Below are 22,364 nucleotides of genomic sequence, written 5' to 3'. Positions count from 1 at the left end.
GGTGGACTTCCTATGGGCTGTAGTGCATTCCAAATAAAAAGCTAGTGCACGCTTGCAGTCCAAGGAATGCAGAGCTCGCTCACCTGGATGTGAGTGGGGTCCTGGAAAGAAAGTAGGTAGTATAATGGACTGATTTAAATGAGACCAGCCTCTGATAAATTCCAGAGATAGTCTAGGAACTTTGTTGTAGGGCAGGTAAAGGGATCTATTTCCTTTGACGTGCACCATAAGGAGAATCTTTTTCATTTGGAATGATAGGATTTTCTGGTGGAAGGCTTTCGTGAAGCTACGAGGACATGGGAAACAGCATCCAAGAGGTTTTGTAAAATTAACCTTTCAACATCCAAGCTGTCAGGGATAGGGAGTGGAGGTTTGGGTGATACAGTTGTCTGTTGTTCTGTGATATCAGAGACGGGTCCGCACCCAGTTGAATTTGGTGACGGACTGAGAGGTCACGAAGGATGGGAAACCACACCTGGCGCGACCAGTAAGGGGCCAAGAGGATCTTGAAGCCCTTGTCCCATCGTAACTTCACGAGAGTCTTGCTTATGAGTGGAAGCGGAGGATAGGCATATAGGAGACCGCTGGACCATGAGAGTGCGAAGGCGTCTCTTGGTGGTCTGGCACAATAATTAGATATTACTTTCATAGCAAACAAAGGTATTTCAAGCAATAACACACATCTCCACTTGCTTTAGAGTCAATACAAATAGGTTAACAAAGGGAAATCACACCAAATATTAGGTTCTAAATCAAATGGGACATCCATTAGTAAGGCCTACAATACATGTTTGCATAACAAAATGTCAATAGATCTAGATTAAAATAAGAGGATTTACCTTCTCCAATTTCAAATGTAGCTCTCCAACTTCTGCCTTATCATTGTCTTTTGCCTACAATTAAAAACTTATGTCGAGTTCAGAACAAAATTGTTTAAAACTTTTAAAATAATTGCATGCTCATCAAGAAACTTTATCATAAAGCAATAGCTCCCAGTATTGGGTATGATTAATCATACCCAATACTGGGTGACTAATAAAAAAAATATCTATCATGCGCTGATCAACAAATGAATGCTAATTTTTACTTTCTAAAAAATACAGTTTATTTGATTTTACAATTACAAGACTTACATCCTGAATAACAGTAATCAGAGATTAACCAAACATTTACAAATCAAAATCTATAAAAGAAAACCAAAAGTTAACTAGATAAACCATTTTTTACACAAGGTATGAAAGAAAAATTCAAAATAAAATATTAACGTCAAGGCAGTGAACCAAACTATTCCATTAAGACACATCTTCCTCAGCCAAGTGGCGAGTAGGTTGAAAATTGACAGTTACTTTATCATAAAGAAAGGGGGACAAGCTGAGAAGGTTCACAGAAGATAAATATAGCACTTTGATAATTAACTATAAATTTTACAGGGATATTTCAAATAAAAGGAACTCTTATCTATAATAACTTCATTCTGTTCAAAAGGAAAAAATATTTTGAGTTACTTTTGCAACATCAGGAATAACTAATTTAGAGTTATAAAACAACGGTGTACTTAAAAAAGGTTAAATAGCAATTCCTTTTCTGATTCCAGAGCAAACAGAGAAATTTGTTCTTATCTGATAATTTCCTTTCCTTCCAATCCAGACTTATGGGGTTATGTCCACCAATCAACAAATGGAAACTGATTAACAGGCTCACTGAAGTCACCCTTTATAGCCCTCCCAGGCTGATTTCAGCCCGCCAGTATTACCTGTAACAAGCTAAACACTCATATAAAAATTCTCCCTGCCCCTCCCTCCCCCACCAGGGGGCTTCCAAGGAGACAAACAACAGCAACAGAATCACATTTACCTCTCCATTTGTACTGAAGCACTCAACTGAGTACCTCAGCCTGAATAATAAGTTCTGTGCTAAAATGTTTGGCAGAACAGGGAAGGTCCTCGACTGGCCTGGCTGGATTTAAGAAAAAAAAAAATCATCAGGTAATAACAATTTTCTCCTTCCTCTTCATCCAGCCAGACCAGACATATGGGAAACTGCTAAACCTACTTTGAAAACCTCTAACGGAAAACACACCTCTGCCCTGGCTTTAACATCCAAATGATAATACATCACAAAAGAATGTAATGAAGAACAAGTTTCTATCCTACAAATCTCTGATGGTAAAGTCAAAGTTCTGTCCAGGAAGCTATTAGTGCTCTAGTTGAATATGCGCTGATATTCTTAGGAAAGGGCTGACCTCTATCCACACAGGCTGCTACAATCACCTCTTTAATCCAACACGCTACGGACACTTTAGATGTGGTTTCGCCTTTTTCTGTGACATTCAAATAACATAAAAGAATCCTTCTTATATCCAAACAACAGAACTGCACAAAAACCTTTTCTGGAACAAACCCTTATCAAAAGAGAGCAGGCATATTACATGGTTAAGATAAAAAGAAACCACCTTAGGGCTGGATTTACTAAGGCTTTTCTCCCATTCTGTGTCTATGGGAAAAATGCTTAGTAAATGACCCCCTTAGAAAGGAAAAAGGGCACTGTATGAACCTTAACCATATCGCTTGTAAAAATTAAAAAAAAATGGTTCTCTACATAAAAACCCCTGCAACTCCGAAGTTCTCCTAGCCAAACAAATCACCACCAAAAACAGCCTTAAGAGTCAGAAGTTCAATCAAAAGCTCTCTAATCAGCTCAAAGGAAGAGCCTGCCAAGAAGGATAACACCAGATTCAGATCCCAAGATGGAAAAGATCTCTTATTGGACACCTAGTTTGCTTCATTCTCCTAAGGAAATGAGAACTGTCCAGATAAGACGACATAGCTCTCTCAAAACCTCAACTTCTATAACATGCAATAGCTGCCACTTGACTTTTCAGAGAATTTAGAGCTAAAACTTTTGTCAAATCTTCCTGCAAAAAAATTCAATATGTAAGTAATTGAAAAACCTCTAGGTACAATGTCTGTGAGAACATTAGTCTTCGAAGACCTGCCAGATTCTCCATTCACCAAGGATGTAGAACTCTTCTGCGGAGTACTTCTTCCTGATCAAATGAGATCTCTCAAGTGCCAGGCAAAAGAGGCCCCTGCAATAGCAAATCCCTCTGCTGTTGTAGGACCAAAGGCTCTGTCCAACAGCCTGATTAGATCTATATATCAAGGCCAACTTGGCCTATTTGGATCCACCAAAACTACAACTTCCTGATATTTTGAAATCTTTTCAGAATTCTGCTTACAAGAGAGCCTAGAAGAAAAATAAAGAACTGCTCCTAGAGGTGATTCCTGAATCAAGGCATCTAGGCCAGGCAACCCTCGCTCCTTCCTATGACTGAAAAATCAGTGCACTTTGGCATTCCTGCTGGTATCACCTGCCATCTGTCGGAGACAAAGAATACTGGCAGGCTGAGGTCAGTACAGGATCCTATAAGAGGCAATGTCAACAAACCTGTTTATCTTTCTTTACCTGCTGGCTGGCGAGCATAACTCCATACATCTGGACTGGTCTGGCTAGATGATGAGGAATTAACTATTCCTGTTGAATACAAAAGCGATTTCCCTTTAGATTTCATCAATGTTGACACATCAAGACTGTCAAAAGACAATCCAGGTGGCTGAAGATCCTCTGCCCCTGGGAAAAAAAACTCAACAGCGCAGCAAACAATAGATCCTATATATTGGGAGTATAACAGTTCAAGAGAAATACACAAAATTTCATTCATATATCATCAGAAAATCATAACCAGAGACAGAGGCTGTTTTAAGGAAATAAATAAATCACAAGCTCTACCCTTTAACCACATTTTCTCAATTTTCTATTTTCTTATGCAGTACTAAATTGTCCTTTATAACAGCATGAAGGTTTAACAATTTTTTTAACAAATTACAAATGTATCACAAATATTCTCCCATTTCTGAACAATTCTCTTACTAGTATAACCGAAGCTTTAGAAATTGGTCTTTGAAAGTTTTAATCTGTATTTATTCCCTGTATGACTGTTGTGTTGAAAAGATCATTGTTTTAGTTATATCGTACTGTGCAACACTACAATCACACAGCGATTAAATATCAAGCAGAACAAATAACTAGAGTAAAAACTGACAAACAATAAAATCCAATTTAAAAAGCTATGTTTTCACCAGTTGGAAATCTTTACTGCTTATGTTTTTGCAGTAGTTAGATTATTAATATCATTTTTAATCTGTTATTAAAATTATGATGCTATTTATGTTTTCATTTATTTGCATTTATTATACATCGCCTTGAGTGCTTTGCTAGAAAGGCAGTTAAAGCAAATTTGTTTACTGTAAACAGTATTTTCCATTCACAGCAGAATGAATTAGCCATTATATGTGGGTGATGACATCCGGCAGTACCGAACAGACTTGTTTCTCCAACCTATAGAGCTTTTAGCTCTAAGCAGCATGTGCAGGAGTTCACACACGGGCATTGCCTCATGAGCCTTCTCAGTGGGTAAGAGAGCATAATTTAGCTGTGTAGTTGACACTCCAGGGAGGTGGGTAGGTCTTCCATGGTTGGTTCATCTATCTATGGAAAACACTGTTTACAGTAAGCAAACATGCTTTTCCCATCGATAAACAGACTGAATTAGCCATTACATGTGGGGATTCCCAAGCTGAGCATTGCAGCAGAGCGATTACTTAGTAAGCAACCCGAAATCCACCATGTATAGTGGACTACAGCGAAAACAGATTTTGCAAAACTGGTTGTCCAAAACTACTGTAAGTCTTTGACATGACATCAGGTCAGGAATGAGACAAATGTGTGGGCTGATGGATCACATTGCAACTTTGCAGATATCTTCTATGGGTACTTGTCGGAGAGGAGCAACAGAATAAACCATAGTTCATAGTTAAGCCTTGAGCGAGTCTGTAAGTTCAAGTACCGCTAGGAAATAGCACTGATGAATACACTACTATCCAACTGGATAAAGTTCATTTGGCAACCACTATTCCAAGGCAGTTAGCATCGTATAAGACGAAAAGTGGAATATCTTGATGAGGTTGAGAACCTCATTTGTAATATGCTAAGGCTAGTTTCCAATCTAGAATATGGAGGGCTTTTTCGCTCTCATGCGCATGTAGCCTTGGGAAGAAGGCAGGAAGTACCACAGACTGATTAATCTGGAAAGCTATTTTCTGTAAAAACTGAGTGACTACGAAGAACCCTCTTGTTGTGATAAAACTGCAGATATGGAGATTAGTGGACAAGAGCTTGGAGTTCACTAGTTCTTTTTGCTGAGGTAACAGCAATGAGAAAAAGTTCTAAGTTAAGAACTTTAAAGGAGCTAAATTTTATGGCTCAAAAGGAGGCTTCATCAATTGAGAGAGGATCAAACTGACATCTCATGGAACAGATGGACTTGTATCAGAGGTTTGACATTCCATTCATAAACAAGATACAAGCAGATGTGTGCAGATTGGATTGCTGTACAACAAAGTGTGATAAGCTGCAATGATGCTCAGATAAATTCTCACTGAGGCAGTGGCAAAACTTGAATATGAAAGATTAAGCAAGTATTGCAAAAGTTGTGGGGGGCTCACATGAGAGGGGATTGGAATCATGTTGGCACCAGATGGAAAATAATTTCCATTTGAAGGCTTCATTATTTCTGGTTGCAGGCTTCCCAGAGGAAGTCAACATTTCTTCGATCACTGACAGCAAGTGAAGATTGGCAATCACTGAGCATTCAGCATCCATGCTGCAAGATTGAAGGCTATAAGATTGGGATGAAAGAGCATCCCATCATCTTGAGCTAAAATGGCGGGATCTGTCTATGGAGGTAAGTGAGGACTACTAGAAAGCTAGACTAGAAATGCATACCAAATTTGTCTGAGCCATGAGGATCAGGGCAAGTTTGTCTCAATACTATGAGAATCAGGTGGGCTTGATCTTGATGAACTTTCTGTATTGTCTTGGAAATAAGTGGTATTGGTGGAAAAGCATACATGAGGGTTGAGCTCCAATCAAGAAGGAGTGTCTTGTGCTAGTCTGAGATTGCTTGGAAGAAGGGAGCAAAATTGATTTAATTTTACATTTTGCCATGATGCACACACGTCCACTGTCTGTAGACCCCGAAGGTTGTATGCTGACTATTGAAGAGACCACTCGTGAGACTGAAACACTCTGCTGAGATGATCCGCTAGAATGTTGGAAACACCTGGCAGATATGTTTCTGGACGACACTCTGCCAGATCCAGATTTTCAACACTTCCGGGAAGAGAGACAGAACATGGTAGTTTGATTGTCTGTTTGAAACAAGATGCTCTTTTTGCCAAAGAGATGCATGAATGTGGTGAGAGCATGCCATATCGCTCTTAGCTCTAGGAGATTGATCTGGAAATCAGATTTCTCCAGAGGCCAAAGACCTGGGGTACGAAAAAGTTCAAACACCACACGGGCTGGATCTGCACTCTTAGTCCATAATCCAAAAACACAACAAGTGCAGAAAAACTTATCGGATCCAAAATTTATTAATATTATAACAGTTCATATGGCAACTCCACTGTCAGTTTTTTACGTATAATTCCAAGCACAAGTGGGGGTCCCCCGACACGGACCCCGTGTTTCGCCCACTGGCTGCGTCGGGAGGGACAACACCATGAAATCGCACAATCTTCAATAATTTCAGCAACCGGTTAACAGGGAGTTAACCGGTTGCTGAAATTATTGAAGATTGTGCGATTTCATGGTGTTGTCCCTCCCGACGCAGCCAGGGAAACAATATGAGAAGTGTAACAAGTGGCAAACACCTGGTAAACAAAGTAAAAACTGAGTAACCTAACTTTATACATAGGCTCCGGTCAAGCGTTAATGCAGCAAGGGATATAAGTGCGAGTGACTATTCGGGATAGGCCTGTTTAAAGAGCCAAGTCTTTAATTTGGATCTGAATTTGATAAAGCAAGGCTCAAGACGGAGGTTCGAGGGTAGTGAGTTCCAGAGGGCTCAATCCCTCATGGATGTTAGGTGTGCCTTCTTGTGGGATGACACGTGGAGAGCATCTTTATTAGTTGCTCTGGTGGGGCGGTTAGAGTATGGGGCGGAACGGCTTGTCTAGCCAATTGGAATTGTGTCTGAAGATAGATGAAGCAATTTATAGAGCAATTGGTCCAGGAACAGACAAGAGAGGGAGAAATTTTAGATCTAATTCTCAGTGGAGGACAGGATTTGGTGAGAGATAACGGTGGTGGGGCCGCTTGGCAATAGTGATCATAATATGATCAAATTTGAATTAATGACTGGAAGGGGGACAGTAAGCAAATCCACAGCTCTCGTGCTAAAGTTTCAAAAGGGAAACTTTGATAAAATGAGAAAAATTGTAAGAAAAAAACTGAAAGGAGCAGCTACAAAGGTAAAAAGTGTGCAAGAGGTGTGGTCATTGTTAAAAAGAAATACCATCCTAGAAGCACAGTCCAGATGTATTCCACACATTAAAAAGGTGGAAAGAAGGCATAATGATTACCGGCATGGTTAAAAGGGAAGGTGAAAGAAGCTATTTTAGCCAAAAGATCTTCATTCAAAAATTGGAAGAAGGATCCAACAGAAGAAAATAGGATAATGCATAAGCATTGGCAAGTTAAATGTAAGACATTGATAAGACAGGCTAAGAGAGAATTTGAAAAGAAGTTGGCCATAGAGGCAAAAACTCACAATAAAAACTTTTTTAAATATATCCGAAGCAGAAACCCTGTGAGGGAGTCAGCTGGACCATTAGATGATCGAGAGGTTAAAGGGGCACTTAGAGAAGATAAGGCCATTGCAGAAAGATTAAATGATTTCTTTGCTTTGGTGTTTACTAAAAAGAGTTTGTTGGGGAGATACCCCATTCCGGAGAAGGTTTTCATGGGTAATGATTCAGATGGAGTGAACCAAATCACGGTGAACATAGAGGATGTGGTAGGCCTGATTGATAAACTGAAGAGTAGTAAATCACCTGGACCAGATGGTATACACCCCAGGGTTCTAAAGGAACTCAAAAATGAAATTTCAGACCTAATAGAAAAAAATTTTAACCTATCATTAAAATCATCCATTGTACCTGAAGATTGGAGGATAGCTAATGTAACCCCAATATTTAAAAAGGGCTCCAGGGGCGATTCGGGAAACTACAGACTGGTTAGCCTGACTTCAGTGCTAGGAAAAATAGTGGAAAGTGTTCTAAGCATCAAAATCACAGAACATATAGAAAGACATGGTTTAATGGAACAAAGTCAGCATGGCTTTACCCAAGGCAAGTCTTGCCTCACAAATCTGCTTCACTTTTTTGAAGGAGTTAATAAACATGTGGATAAAGGCGAACCAGTAGATGTAGTGTACTTGGATTTTCAGAAGGCGTTTGATAAAGTTCCTCATGAGAGGCTTCTAGGAAAAGTAAAAAGTCATGGTATAGGTGGCGATATCCTTTCGTGGATTACAAACTGGCTAAAAGACAGGAAACAGAGTAGGATTAAATGGACAATTTTCTCAGTGGAAAGGAGTGGGCAGTGGAGTGCCTCAGGGATCTGTATTGGGACCCTTACTTTTCAATATATTTATAAATGATCTGGAAATAAATACAATGAGTGAGGTAATCAAATTTGCAGATGATATAAAATTGTTCAGAGTAGTTAAATTACAAGCAGATTGTGATAAATTACAGGAAGACCTTGTGAGACTGGAAAATTGGGCATCGAAATAGCAGATGAAATTTAATGTGGATAACTGCAAGGTGATACATATAGGGAAAAATAACCCATGCTATAGTTACACAATGTTAGGTTCCATATTAGGTGCTACCACCCAAGAAAGAGATCTAGGCGTCAGTGTGCTGCGGCAGTCAAAAAAGCAAACAGAATGTTGGGAATTGTGAATAAAACAGAAAATGTCATAATGCCTCTGTATCGCTCCATGGTGAGACCCCACTTTGAATACTGTGTACAATTCTGGTCTCCGCATCTCAAAAAAGATATAATTGCGATGGAGAAGGTACAGAGAAGGGCAACCAAAATGATAAGGGGAATGGTACAGCTCCCCTATGAGGAAAGACTAAAGAGGTTAGGACTTTTCAGCTTGGAGAAGAGATAGCTGAGGGGGGATATGATAGAGGTGTTTAAAATCATGAGAGGTCTAGAACGGGTAGATGTGAATCGGTTATTTAGTCTTTCAGATAATATAAAGACTAGGGGGCACTCCATGAAGTTAGCATGTGGCACATTTAAAACTAATCTGAGAAAGTTCTTCTTCACTCAACGCACAATTAAACTCTGGAATTTATTGCCAGAGGACGTGGTTAGTTCAGTTAGTATAGCTGTGTTTAAAAAAGGATTGGATAAGTTCTTGAAGGAGAAGTCCATGACCTGCTATTAATTAAGTTGACTTAGAAAATAGCCACTGCTATTACTAGCAACGGTAACATGAAATAGAGTTAGTTTGGTACTTGCCAGGTTCTTATGGCCTGGGTTGGCCACTGTTGGAAACAGGATGCTGGGCTTGATGGACCCTTGGTCTGACCCAGTATGGCATGTTCTTATGTTCTTATGACCCAAATCCGTGGAGTGGCGGGTGGGTTTCCCTGAGGTCCTGCTGTCTTAGGAGAACACCTGTTACAAAGTAAGCAACTGTGCTTTCTCCTAGGACAAGCAGGATAGTAGTCCTCACAGATGGGTGAATACCAAGCTTCACGCTGCTCCAGGCAACAACTAAGCCCAACAGTTACTGAACAAGGTGCCAACAGACAAGCCTGGTTTCAAACAGGGGCCTTAGGTAGGAAAAGTTAGGTCTAAACCTGGAAGAGATTGTGGAGGACAGATTGGCCGAAGGCACTGTCGTCAACCATCCTTGTCCAAACAGTAGTGGGCAGCAAAAGTGTGCAGGAAACTCCATATTGCTACTCGGCAAATGTCAACGATAGGAACCACCCGCAGGTAGGATACTGACACTGCCATGGCACTCACAGAGTGAGCTTTGAATCAGCCTCCAAGCTGAAAGCCTGCCTGTGCATAGCAGAAGGCAATGCAGTCTGCCAGCCAATTAGATAGTCTGCTTACCCACCGCAACTCCCAGCATGTTGTCAAAAGATACAAAAAGCTGAATGGATTGCCTGTAAGCTATGTGTTCCAAATAGAAAGCCAAAGCCCTTTTGCAATCCAAAGTATGGAAAGCCCATTCCCCCGAATGGGAAGGAGGCCTCAGAAAGGTGGGCAAAACAATGGACTGATTGTTGTGAAAGTCAGTGACAACCTTAGGCAGGAACTTGGGGTGCGTATGCACGACCACACAAATCATGAAAAAACTGTGTATGGCGAGTACGTGACCAAGGCCTGAAGCTCACTGATTCTACAAGCCGAAGTGATCGCCACTAAGAATACAGCCTTCCAGGTGAGAAACCTTGGGTCGCAGGAGCACAGAGGATCAAAGGGAGGACACATGAGCCTCACTAGGACAATGTTGAGGTCCCAGGACACATCAGGAGGCTGAAGAGGGGGCTTCGGTTGAATCGAACCCCTCATAAAGCAACCCACTAAAGGCTGGACCAAGATAGGAGTGCCAGTGAGACCCCAATGGTACGCACTAACGGTACTGTGATGAACCCTGACTCAGCAGGTCTGAAGCCCAGACTTGGAAAGGTGCCACAAATAGTCAGGGGGCATGTGAATGGATCTAAGCCATGCTTCTCACACCAGGCGGAGAACCTCTTCCATTTTGATCCGTAACACTTCCTGGTGGAAGGCTTTCTAGAAGCCACCAGCACCTGGGAGACATCTTCCGAGAGGTGCAGGGACTGAAGAACTAGGTGCTCAACATTCACACCATCGAGGCCAATGCCCGGAGGTTCGGATGGCGTAACACGCCCTGATTTTGAGTGATCAAATCAGGTGCAGTCCTCAGCCTGATGGGATCCCTGACTGACAGATCCCATCCCAAGAAGAGGGAACCAGACCTGCCGGGACCAGTAGTGCACCACGAGTATCATAGTCCCTCAGTCCTGTTGAAGTTTCAGAAGAGTCTTTAAGAGGAGCGGGAGAGGAGGATACGCGCACAGAAGGCCCTTACCCCTGCGAAGGGAGGTGTCAGAGGCCGGATGACCATGCGAACAGGGAGCAAAAACTGCTTACCTTGCAGTTGTATGAGGCGGCGAAAAGGTCTGCATCCAGGGTTCCTCACCGGTGGAAAGTCCAGGCCGCCACCATCAGATTCAGGGACCACTTGTGAGGCTGAAAAGAGCAGCTTAGACGGTCTGGCAGCATGAGCGACATCTCCTGTGACAGGGCCCAGAACAACCCCATGCCTCCCTTGCTTCGAGTACTTTGATGCATCACAGGCATGTATGGATGCATCGCTCTTTTGGTGCTTTGATACTCCATGTTGGGATGAGTCCTCCACCAATGACCTTGAAGAGGGAGAGCCCGATGATTCTAGTGTCAATGCACCTCAAGAGGATTGCTTACGCTTCTTTGATGGCAGGCTCAAGGGCGTGATGCCTCAAAATAAAAAATAAAATAAAGAGGACAGACAAAATATATGTCCGTGCTACAATCTGGACAAAAAATAACTGAGAAGGCTCACGAGGCAATGCCCAGTAAAGCTAAAAGCTCTACAGCTTGAAGACAAGTCCATTCCCCATGCCACCATTAGATGTCATCCACATATAATGGCTAATTCAGCCTGCCAATTGATGGACAATAAAAAATCTGATTAAATAAGCAAATAATTTCTTCCTTAATGTAAAGCAGTTTACAAGTTACATTAAATACATCTGAACTTTGGCATCCCTATTTATAAATCTCAGCCTGCATGCAGTAAAAGGTTCAGCTTAATATCTCTTACCCCTTGTGGGCTCTTGGCTGCCTTCTGTAGTTTGTGCTGGCATTCTGTAGCTTTACGTTTGAATTCTTCAGAGACTAATCGTGATTCTCTCAGCTCAGATTCATAGAGGTTGCTACGTTCACGGGCAGCAGCAAGGTCCTCCTCCAACTGTTGCATCATCAGTTTCATGTCCTCTACTTGTGCCTGAAATTCCTGAGAAAAATTAGCAGAATTACATTGTTGAAGTAGTGTGGGTTGTTCAGCAAGATGCATTTAAAGAAATATGGGGGGAAAAAAAGTAGTGGGGAAAAATGCACAAAAGAGGGGAAAAAAAGAGGCAAGTATGGAATACATAATTAGAATAGTCCTTCAAATTTAGAAATACCCGGATCAGAGCATGCTAATAAGTCTTCATCTGCTTTCAAACTATAACCTTAAGGCATAAATGAAAGTAACATTGCCCTGCTATTTCAGGAGAGCCACAAAGGGATTGAATTATGAAAAGTCTGAAACTGGTGAGCAGTAGCATCAATCACCAATGATTCATCCTTAGATAAGAACATACGAAGTGCCATGCTAAGTCATACTAATGGTTCATCAAGCCCAATATCTTGTCTGACAGTGGCCAAGCTGGGTCACTAAGAAGCTCCCAGTAGATTCTCATAGGAAGATCTCTTCCCTGTTGCTCATTCCCAGAAGTGGCAAGCCCAATGTTTGCCTTGCTATGTTATTTTGTTAAAATATTTGTATCCCACACATATCCAATGTGAGGTGCATTTGAAACATGCATAAATCACTATTGAACCAAATACAATAAAAATGAACACCTAGCATTCCTGCATGAATAAAATAAGGAGCCTGAAGTGAGGTCTATGATTGGTGCACAAGCTACATAGCTCTACCAACATGACATGCTAATGGACCTGTCCAAACCTTTTCTAACTCAGCTACTATCCTCCAGCAAAGCTTTCTACAGTTTAGTTATATGTTGATGGGGAAAAAAAGATATTTTAAATCTGCTGTCAATTAGTTTAATGCACTGTCTCCTAGTAACTTGTTCTACACCACTCATGATATTATAGATCTCCAAGTTGAAGAGCCATATAACCTGTTTGGCTCCTTTATGAAGAAAGGCTAATCATTTTGTTGCCTTAATCTATACCCTTTCCAGGTCTGCCTTTTAAAAGATGGAGTGACCATGTAAAATACATACAAAAGCACATTCATAGTGAAATCTATGTGAATGGACAGTAGCTAAGGGCGAGGCCTTGACGTTTGCTGCTACTGCTCACATGTATCAAACCTGTGCAAGTTACCATGTGTTTTAATATATTCATATATATTTTTCTAAATTAGGGGTGAAAATTTAAAATATTCTTCATACAAAATAAGTTACATATACTTTCCCCCTACTAACATCCTTTCTTGGTCTTAAGAAAGAGGAGCGTTCTACAGTTACTCATTTGTCTAAGAGAACCGCTGGTACCTGTTCTTTGATATCTTGCAACTTTCGACTCTGTTCTCTGATATCATGAAGAAGCTGTAGTGCCTTGTCATCCTCCTGGGACACTTCCATCCGTGCCTGCTCCAAACTTCGCTTTAAACTCTGCAGAAAAAAATTTTCAATGTACAGATTCTTTGGATTGTTAAATTAGAAAAAGCACCAGCTAAGACTTAAAGCTTCTTCACCAATTATTCAAGGCAGCAGAACAAAATTAGGTGTCTGTGCTGGTAATTTCCAAGGTCGCCACTAGCAGGAAGTGTTTAAATCTCTACCTGCAGATACCAGTTTTCATGTTTATTCTTCGTTGAAATGTCTCCCCTGCCCCCCACCCCAAGCCCTGTCAGAATTTTTTCCATTTTTTTTTACCCCCACGTAGATTAAAACCTGCAGTGACTTCAAGTGCCCAAAAAGTAGAATATAACTATCTTAAAGCTATTTTGTGATAAAATCTTTAATGAGCAAAATAGCCTCACTGAACACCAAAAAATTCACATTGGTGAAAGGTCCTTTTCATGTTCTGAGTGAGGTAAAAGCTTCAGCCAGAAGTCAGACCTCTTATATCACCAGTTAATCCACATTGATAAGAAACCCTTTTAACATACTGAGTATGGTGAAAAATTCAGCCAGAAGTCAGGCCTTTCAAATCAGTAGATAATCCACATAATGGGGTAGATTTTATAAGAAGCGTGCAGGCGTACTTTTGTTCGCACAACCCTGCGCAAACAAGAGTACACCGGATTTTAATAGATACGCATGTAGCCACACGTATGTTTTAAAATTCGGGGTCGGCGCACGCAAGGGGGTGAACATTTGTGCACCTTGCGCGCGCCAAGCCCAGCGCGTGCTGCCCATTCCCTCCAAGGCCGCTCCGATTTCGGAGCGGCCTCGGAGGGAATTTTTTTTTGTTCCCCCCCCCCCCCCCCCACTTATCCCTCCCTTCCCCTACCTAACCCACCCCCCAGCCCTAACTAAATCGCCCCCCTACCTTTATTTTAAAAGTTACGCCTGCCCGAGGCAGGCGTAACTCGCGCACACCAGCAGGCTGCCGGCACACCATTCCCCTACCCGGGAGCAATTACGGAGGCCTCGGCCTCGCCCCCTGGTCGGCACCATACCCCGACAACGCCCCCCAAGCAAGGCCCCGGGATTTAAGCGCGTCCCGGGGCTTTGCGCGCGCCGACAGCCTATGCAACATAGGCTAGGCGCACGCAGGGGGAGCTTGGGGCAGGTTTTTTGGGATTACGCGCTTATCTTATGCTTGTACCCCTTTGAAAATCTTCCCCAATCTGCATTGATAAGAAACCATTTTCATGTGCTGAGTGTGGTAAAACATTCAATTAGAAATCAACTCTAAATAGCCACCTGACAACCCACACTAGTGAAAAGAGATTCTCATGTACTGAATGTGATAAAAACTTCAAGTTTAAGAATATCCTTAAATCACCAGAAAATCCACACTGGTGAATGACCCTTTTCATATACGGATTATGAGCCCTCTGAAAGTAGGGAAGTACCTAAAGTACCTGAATGTAATCCACTTTGAAGTGCTGAAAAAAGTGTAAAAAGAGGAATAAAAAAAATCTAAAATAAATCTAAATAAATAACAGTGTGGTAAAGCTTTCAGGCTTAAGACCATCCTCACATACCATCACAAAATCCACACTTTTCATATATTCAAACGCTTCAGGTATTTGAGAAGCCTCAAAAGCCATGAGAAACTCCACCCTCAAATATTACCTGTTTTAAGTACATAAGAATGCCATGTTAGGTTAGTTCAAAGTTCCATTTTGTGAGCACCAGAAGGAAGTTTACTTTGTCATAATGCAGGCATTACCACCACAAACAGTAAATTTCAGAGATTGAGACTGCACCCAACATACTTTGAGTAGGTGAAAAAAGCTTCTATAGCAGAGTTGGCCAAAATATGGTCCATAGGCCAAATATAGCCTGTGAGCTCCCTTCATCCAGTCCACGCAGTTGCTCTGAGCAATCCCTCCATTTCCAGCTCTGGAGGACACAAGCCAGAAATGAGCTCAGCTGCAGATCCCCTCCACCCAGCTGGAAGTGAACTCTGGCACTAGAACCATTTTTCTCTATTCAGGGTTGTAGGGACACGCAGGGCATGGCAAAATGTGAGTGGAGTACCACCAGGCTATAAACCAGGGAAGCCAGGGTTCAAGTCCTGCAACTCTTCCTGGACCTTGGGCAAGTCATTTAACCCTCAATTGCCTTAGGTGCAAATAGATTGTGAGCCCTCTGGGGGTAGGGAAGTACCTAAAGTACCTGAACGTAATCCACTTTGAAGTGTCTGAAAGGTGGAATATAAATCAATCAATCTTCAATAAACAAACAGTCACTTTATGAAGCATTTGGCTCTCCTCCCACTTTTCAACTGCTGAGTGATACAAAAGCAGTACCAAGTATTCGACACAGGTCTTTTACATGGCACGTTTACTTTTCCATCCTGAATGAAGAAATTAACTCAAGATACTGTTTATCCATTAAAACATTCACAAATATTAGCAATGTTTTGATTTTATACTGCATCTAAATAGGATCCACTTTAAACAATTTAACATATTATTCTCCCCTTCCAATCATCATCAAAGTAGATTAAAAGCATAATAAAAATGCAATCACATTACAAAAATGCATCACAAAATATAAACATGCCATTGTAGCATGGGACAATTTCTTAACTGCAAGAATTGTCCTCTAAAAGTAGCAGTTTCAGGCAGGGCCCTCGGGTTTCCAAAATTCCATGACTAGTGCTGCAGAATCTGGGTCTTGCCGCAGAATCACAGAAAACAAAGAACAGAACAACCTGCCTGCTACGATCTTTCCAAAACCTCCCCCACCATATCCTTGTAATACCCGCCTGCCATGTCAGCTCACTTGCCTGCTGCCTCCCTCTTTCAGTGCCGAATGACTATCTACTTTGAGCTGCGTGGTGCCAGTCATCCTAATACCTGCCTGCCATATCAGCTCACTCGCCTGCTGCCTCCCTATGTCAGTGCTGAATGATTCGGCAGCTACTGTGAGCTGCGTGGTACCAGTTCCTTCTACATGTTCTTGCACAAGAATGAGAGCATACCACATGGCTTTCACTAAACACAGTCCACCTGTATAATTTTGTGAAGGCAGGGATATAAGGAGGTAGACAGTCCTGTAACCCCATCTGGGAGCTATAGCATGATATACAAAAGGTACCCCGTAAGAAATGGAGTCTGAGATCAGGAGTATTGCTGCTTTGGTTAATAACCTTGCAGCTTCTGAACTATGACCTTGCTGGCTATGGCTCCTAAGTTAACGCTGACTTAGAATAAAAATGAACTATATTTACAGAAAATAGAAGATGCAAGGTTTGTTTGTTTTTTTTTACATCATATTTAAGTAACCTAATTCATAGAACAAACAAGTGCAAACTACGGTTGACACTTTTCCAGCAAGTAATGAATGTTGTCCTTAGTTCACACTATTTCTTCATAGTTTCAGAAATATAATTGTCCCTAATAAACTGTTAGAAGATTAACCCTTCAGAAATAAAGTAATGCTTGTACACCAGGGCAGGGCAACTTTCAAATTTCCTTCTCAGTGGACATGTCAATTTATGTGCAAACACCAGGGATAATGTCCATAAACGTATGCAATACAGTGGCTGAGCCCAGCACCACTGTATAACCCACAATTGGACGCTGGTTGTAGAAGTGCTAACTAATCCCTTATACAATAAGGGGATTAGCACCTCTACAATGCACGTCACATGAATTTACATGCGCTCATCACATGTAAATGCATGTGAACGAGGCTATTAGCTATTCACTCCCTATGCAAAAAAAAGAAAAAAGTGCATCTAGGATGCACACGTTTTTTGCATCGGCCCCAAACCGAGAAAAGTGCTCTGGGGTAGAGTTGGGATTTACACACTTTTTACGTTCAAAAAGGGTGTGCGTAAATGCTGCTGCAAAGATCTGAGTGGGTACTTTTTCCAATTCAGATTTTAAAACAAAATTTGAAAACTGACATTTGCGGGTAAAAAAAACACAGACCTTACCTTTCCCAGAAGTCTTAAAACTGCCCCCCATAAGCATGTAGTTTATAAAAAGCTGTCACTAGAAGAATGACATCTAAACCTTATTTCAGCCTGTTATCTAAAAAGTAGTAATGAGGTATTTAAAACACACCCCAAGAGAGAGCAGAGCATCAAAATGCCAACTAGACCAGAAGGCCTAATACATCCAATCAAAAAGCAAGATGCCTGAGCAGACTGAAGGAAACAAGACTAATGTAGCCAGCCATCTCTGTGCTAAAGGGCAGCTGGCAGAAAACACTACTGCTTTGCTATTAGGTTACAGTAATACTTTAATACAGTAATTCTCATTGATTCTCAGTATGTTTTAACTAAAGATTTACAGTAATGTAGGTTCTTTGAAAAGTATATTCTGTGTTTTTCTGCTGTTTGATGTTTAATATATATTCCCTTTAATGAGAAAATACCATAAAATTATATTCAGTAAGCTTCGGTATTCAGCTTTTCTGTTAATTGGTAGGGAAATTATTAAAATATATTTGTAGGTATTAGAGTTGGCACCAAAGTAAAAATCTTTTCAGTTAAAATTTCACACTCTGTAGAGATTAAACTGTACCTACTCTCTGATTCTGATGCCAACTGGTGTCTTGCATGTAATGTCTCTACCACTTAAAATGGGATGACATAACCACTACTGAAAAGGGAGGTAAAATAATACCTGTAAATTTTCCTTCTATCCCTTAAAGCCTTCCTTCTCCGTAAAAGAAAACATTTCTAAAAGCAGATGCTGGTATTAAAGAGTAAAGGGAAGGCGGGTGGCAGAGGAAAGACTTCCAGGATCAAGCAGACATCTGGATTGCAGAAGAGAGGCTGGTGTCCCTATCTCTATTCTGGACCAGCTCCCTCTCACATCTTCATCTCTCTTAGATGAAGATGTGAGAGGGAGCTGGTCCACCAATCCTGCCTCTCTTAAACACACACACAGCCAGCCTCCTCCCCTGCAAAACATGTTCCCTCCCCACCCTATCAGTCATTCTTGACAACTAGCCTTGCCTCCACCTCCACCACCCCCTGCAGCCATCCTATCCCCAGGAACCAAGCCTTTGCATCAGCCATCCCTCCAGGCTCCATCCCTTCACCCCCCAAACAAGCCAAACCCTTACCCTTCAGTCTCTCATGAATTGTCCCACAAGTGCTGCTGCCAGCGGACTCTGCATATCTGAGCCATGCAGAAGCCTGTATTCTCACGAAGGTCTCGAGAGAAACAGTACATCAAGTAAGAATTCAGGGTGGTGCTGGCAGCAACACGTCTAAGACAGCTTTGCCAGGCCAGGAGCACTTGGCCAAGACTGTTCTGACACCCACACATTGAAGGAGCAATGGATGGTCTGGTCAAAGACGACAGGAAGGGCAGATTTGCTGTTTGAGCTTTCCTTTTCCGCCTCCTTTAACAAGAACAATGCCCTAGAAACATAATCCCCAAAAATTATTAACTGCAATAAGTGACTGGCCTGATAATCTCCAAGAGAGCAGAATTCACCGGGGCAACTTGCTCCACTGTTCCAAGAGAACACTGGAAATAAAGCCTCTCTTTTTAATACGACAGAGATCTGTTTACATTTATCTAGGTGAGCTCATTCTATGTCCATCAACCCCCTGATCAACCAAGTCCAAAGGAAGCACTTTGCTTCCCTTCTTTCTCAGGCTCATCAAGAGATCAAAGATGTAAGTTGCTCCATGATCCTGACGCAATATGTTCACAGCAAAAGCCTCCTGCTTCATAACCTGTTCCTGAACGGATGCTCTGTCAAAAAAAAAATTAAAAGGCAAGCACTTGTTTTCAGTTTCCTCATGTTCCTTTGGGCGTGCACCTCAAGCAAAACTAGGGTTTTGATCTGGCACCATAGGTTTTAATTTGCAAATAACCCTACATCCTCTCCCAACTTACCAAAGTCCAGTCATTGCAATTGGAGGCTATGCACCAGGTCTTCCTTCCCCTAAGAATAGCCAATATATATCACCATCACATGATGCCTGAGGCTGTGAACACTGCCACCACAGCCACCCTAGCCTTAAAAGACCTGAGCTATTGGCCTAATTAATCAAGCAAAAGAAAGAGCATAATACAAATCACATCCTGAGCATGCACTACCTTCTCATAAATGAACCAGACACACTATAGTAGGATCTTAAATAAGGATAGCTTACAAGTAATCAATTGGAGAAGTACTGATTTGAACCAAGAAGAAGAGAGTTAGTAAGTGAAATAGGTCATATATTTCATCGCAGGAGGATATGGTGAAAGCTATTGGTGTAGCTATGTTTAAAAAAGGTTTGGACAATTCGTGGAAGAAAAGTCTATAACCATTATTAAGGTGGAGTTGAAGATATCCTCTGCTTATTCTTGGGATAAGCAGACTGAAATCTATCTACCTCTTGGGATCCTAATGGAAACAGGGTACTAGGCTTGATGGACCCTTGGTCTGACCCAGTATGGCAAGTCTTATGTTTTTATGTTTTCTCATCTAAAAACAGAATAAATATTTAAGTACCATTACATTTCTGAGGGAGCTTGATCAACAGCATCATTATATTAGATCTTTGTGGTAATTCTTTCTAGTTGGTCTGGTTTATTTTAATACCCTAAGCAACAATATTCTTGAAAGGGAGAGACACTAAACTACACACCTCCTAGATTTATAAATACATATTGCAGTTTGAAAGAATAAGACACGACCATTCATATTTCAAAACAAGTGAGCAGGCAAACAGGACTACAAATTAAATTTGATTCCACAGGCTAGCTAATTTTACTTGGACAGTTGAGGAAAAGGTAGAGATTTTGATAGATCTTTCTCTTTTTTTCAACAGGTACCCAAAGTTCCTAATAGCTGAAGGATGGCTGTGAAACAAATCGACAAAGCTGTCACCACTGTTACTACTTTCACTGCTGTCCAGAAAGAAGTCCTAATCCACAGTGAGGAACTGATTCAGTGTGAAAGATGTCTGCATGTAGACTCCCTCAGGAAACAGGTGGCAACACTGAGAAGCATCCAGAAGAATTACTATATCAATGAAATACATATTGCGGCATCAAAATTGGAAACTCAAGCAGAAGGAAAGTGAAATTAGACTGCAAGATTACAACTGGACCCAGACTACTATAGCCAGTAGATCTTACATCCAGCTCAGATTTCCTTTTAGATGAAGGACTGTTATGCAGCCCTAGAAGTGGAGGAGGGGAAGCCATCCCAGGATGAGGAGGAACCAAAACCTTGAAAGTCCCAAAGCTGCAGGCTTAACAACTGCTCACCTAACAAGCACAGGGCAGTGGTGGTTGGTGACTTGCTTCTGAAGGCATAGAAGCATCCAGGGACCCCACATGTCTCAGGAAGTGTGATGTCTGCCAGATGCTAAAATCCAAGACATTATGGAGAAATTGCCAAAAATCCACAGGCACACTATCATCTGATCTTGCTCACCCATGTTGGCACAAATGATACTGCTGAGTGTCATACAGATTGCATACAAAGTGACTTCAGGCTCTGGGAGAGAGAGTAAAGCAGATAGGTATATAGGGGGTATTCGTCTCAATCCTCCCAAGTCAAGGATAAAGGCCCAGGCAGAAAGCTCACAATCTAGAGATGAATGAATGGCTGCATTGATGGTTCAATCACACAAAAACCCACTTACACCAACCGTGTATTCCAGTACACAACTTTGTACTGGATTCCCGGGATTCCCTAGGGAATCCTGGGCTCTGAAAGTCCAACATCCTATACATCCTGTTTTATATACCTTGCCCAAAATTCATAAGAACATTGAGGCTCCGCCGGGCCGTCCTATTGTAACCGGACGTGGTTCCATTTTAGAGCCTTTATCCAATTTTTTGGATTTTTTTCTTAAGCCAGCTGTATTAGAATCCACATCTTTTCTACAAGATACGTCCCATATGCTACGGTTACTTCAGGAGCTTCCACCATTGCCTGAGGGATGTTGGTTGGTAACTTTGGACATTACTTCTCTTTACACCAACATCCCTCAACATGAAGCATATGTCTTGGTAAAGAACATCTTACATGGTCACCCCCAACCACATAGAGTACCTACTGGTTTTCTATTAGAATTCTTGAGGTTGGTACTATTTAAGAATTACTTTAGTTTTGATGGCACCTTCTATTTACAAGTGCAAGGAGTGGCGATGGGGGCTACTGTTGCCCCGGACATTGCGAATCTATACGTCGCTCATTTTGAGGACAGTTCTGTTTGCCTCGGATTGGTTCAATAATATACTTCTGTGGCGGCGCTACATTGACGACGTGTTCTTTATCTGGACAGCATCTCTTGATGCTTTGCAGCAGTTTTTACAGTGGTTGAATTTACAAGATGCACATTTTCAGTTTACAGCCCACTATGATCAGCACTCCGTTGCATTTTTAGACATCTTGATTGTTAGAGATGGTTGTTCAGTTAAAACTACAACGTATAGAAAAGAGACTGATCGTAACCACTATTTACGGTATTCAAGTTACCATCCTCAAAGGTTAAAAAATGGACTTCCAATTTCTCAATTTCTGCGGTTGCGAAGAATTTGTTCGTTCTTGGATGACTTTAAGGTGCAAGCTCTCTCTCTCTCTAGGAGATTTGCCCAGAAGGGATATCCTTATGGTGTCATAGGGAAGGCGTACAAGCGGGCTCTTTTTGCAAATAGAAATTTGCTGTTACAGTATCAACAACGTCCGTACAATCAGGATCTCACATGTATATTAAAATTTTCCCGTCATGTTAATGATGTTGTCAACATCGTACGCACTCATTGGCAGGTCTTATCCCTACATCAAGTGTTTCAATCAGGCCCGAGGTTTGCGTACTTCAGAGGCCAAAACATTTGAGATAAAGTTGTACATTCTACTTTTTTGTCGACTCAGAGGGAGGTTGCTTCCGGTGGTCACCAGACCTGTGGCGCTTGTGATATGTGCGCTTTAGCATTGATGGGGGAACAATGGCAAGCTCCCCATTCAGGT

The 22,364-nt window shown here is 41.5% G+C and overlaps 1 protein-coding gene across 12 annotated transcripts in view; it reads right to left on the bottom strand.

Moving 5' to 3' along the window:
* CIT (citron rho-interacting serine/threonine kinase) overlaps nucleotides 1-22,364 on the bottom strand; it is a 424,741-nt gene that overhangs the window by 197,645 nt on the left and 204,732 nt on the right. For all 12 annotated transcript variants that reach the window (XM_029571779.1, XM_029571775.1, XM_029571774.1 and 9 more), the window contains 3 exons: nucleotides 13,293-13,412; nucleotides 11,828-12,019; nucleotides 840-893 (listed from right to left, as the gene is read on the bottom strand). In XM_029571779.1, coding sequence (XP_029427639.1) covers nucleotides 840-893; nucleotides 11,828-12,019; nucleotides 13,293-13,412 — 366 coding nt within the window. The remainder of the gene's footprint in view (nucleotides 1-839; nucleotides 894-11,827; nucleotides 12,020-13,292; nucleotides 13,413-22,364) is intronic.

Source organism: Rhinatrema bivittatum, chromosome 11, assembly GCF_901001135.1.
Source record: "Rhinatrema bivittatum chromosome 11, aRhiBiv1.1, whole genome shotgun sequence".
NCBI lineage: Eukaryota > Metazoa > Chordata > Amphibia > Gymnophiona > Rhinatrematidae > Rhinatrema > Rhinatrema bivittatum.
The sequence above is the reverse complement of the archived record's forward strand: the minus strand, read 5'-3'. Positions and strand labels throughout refer to the sequence as shown.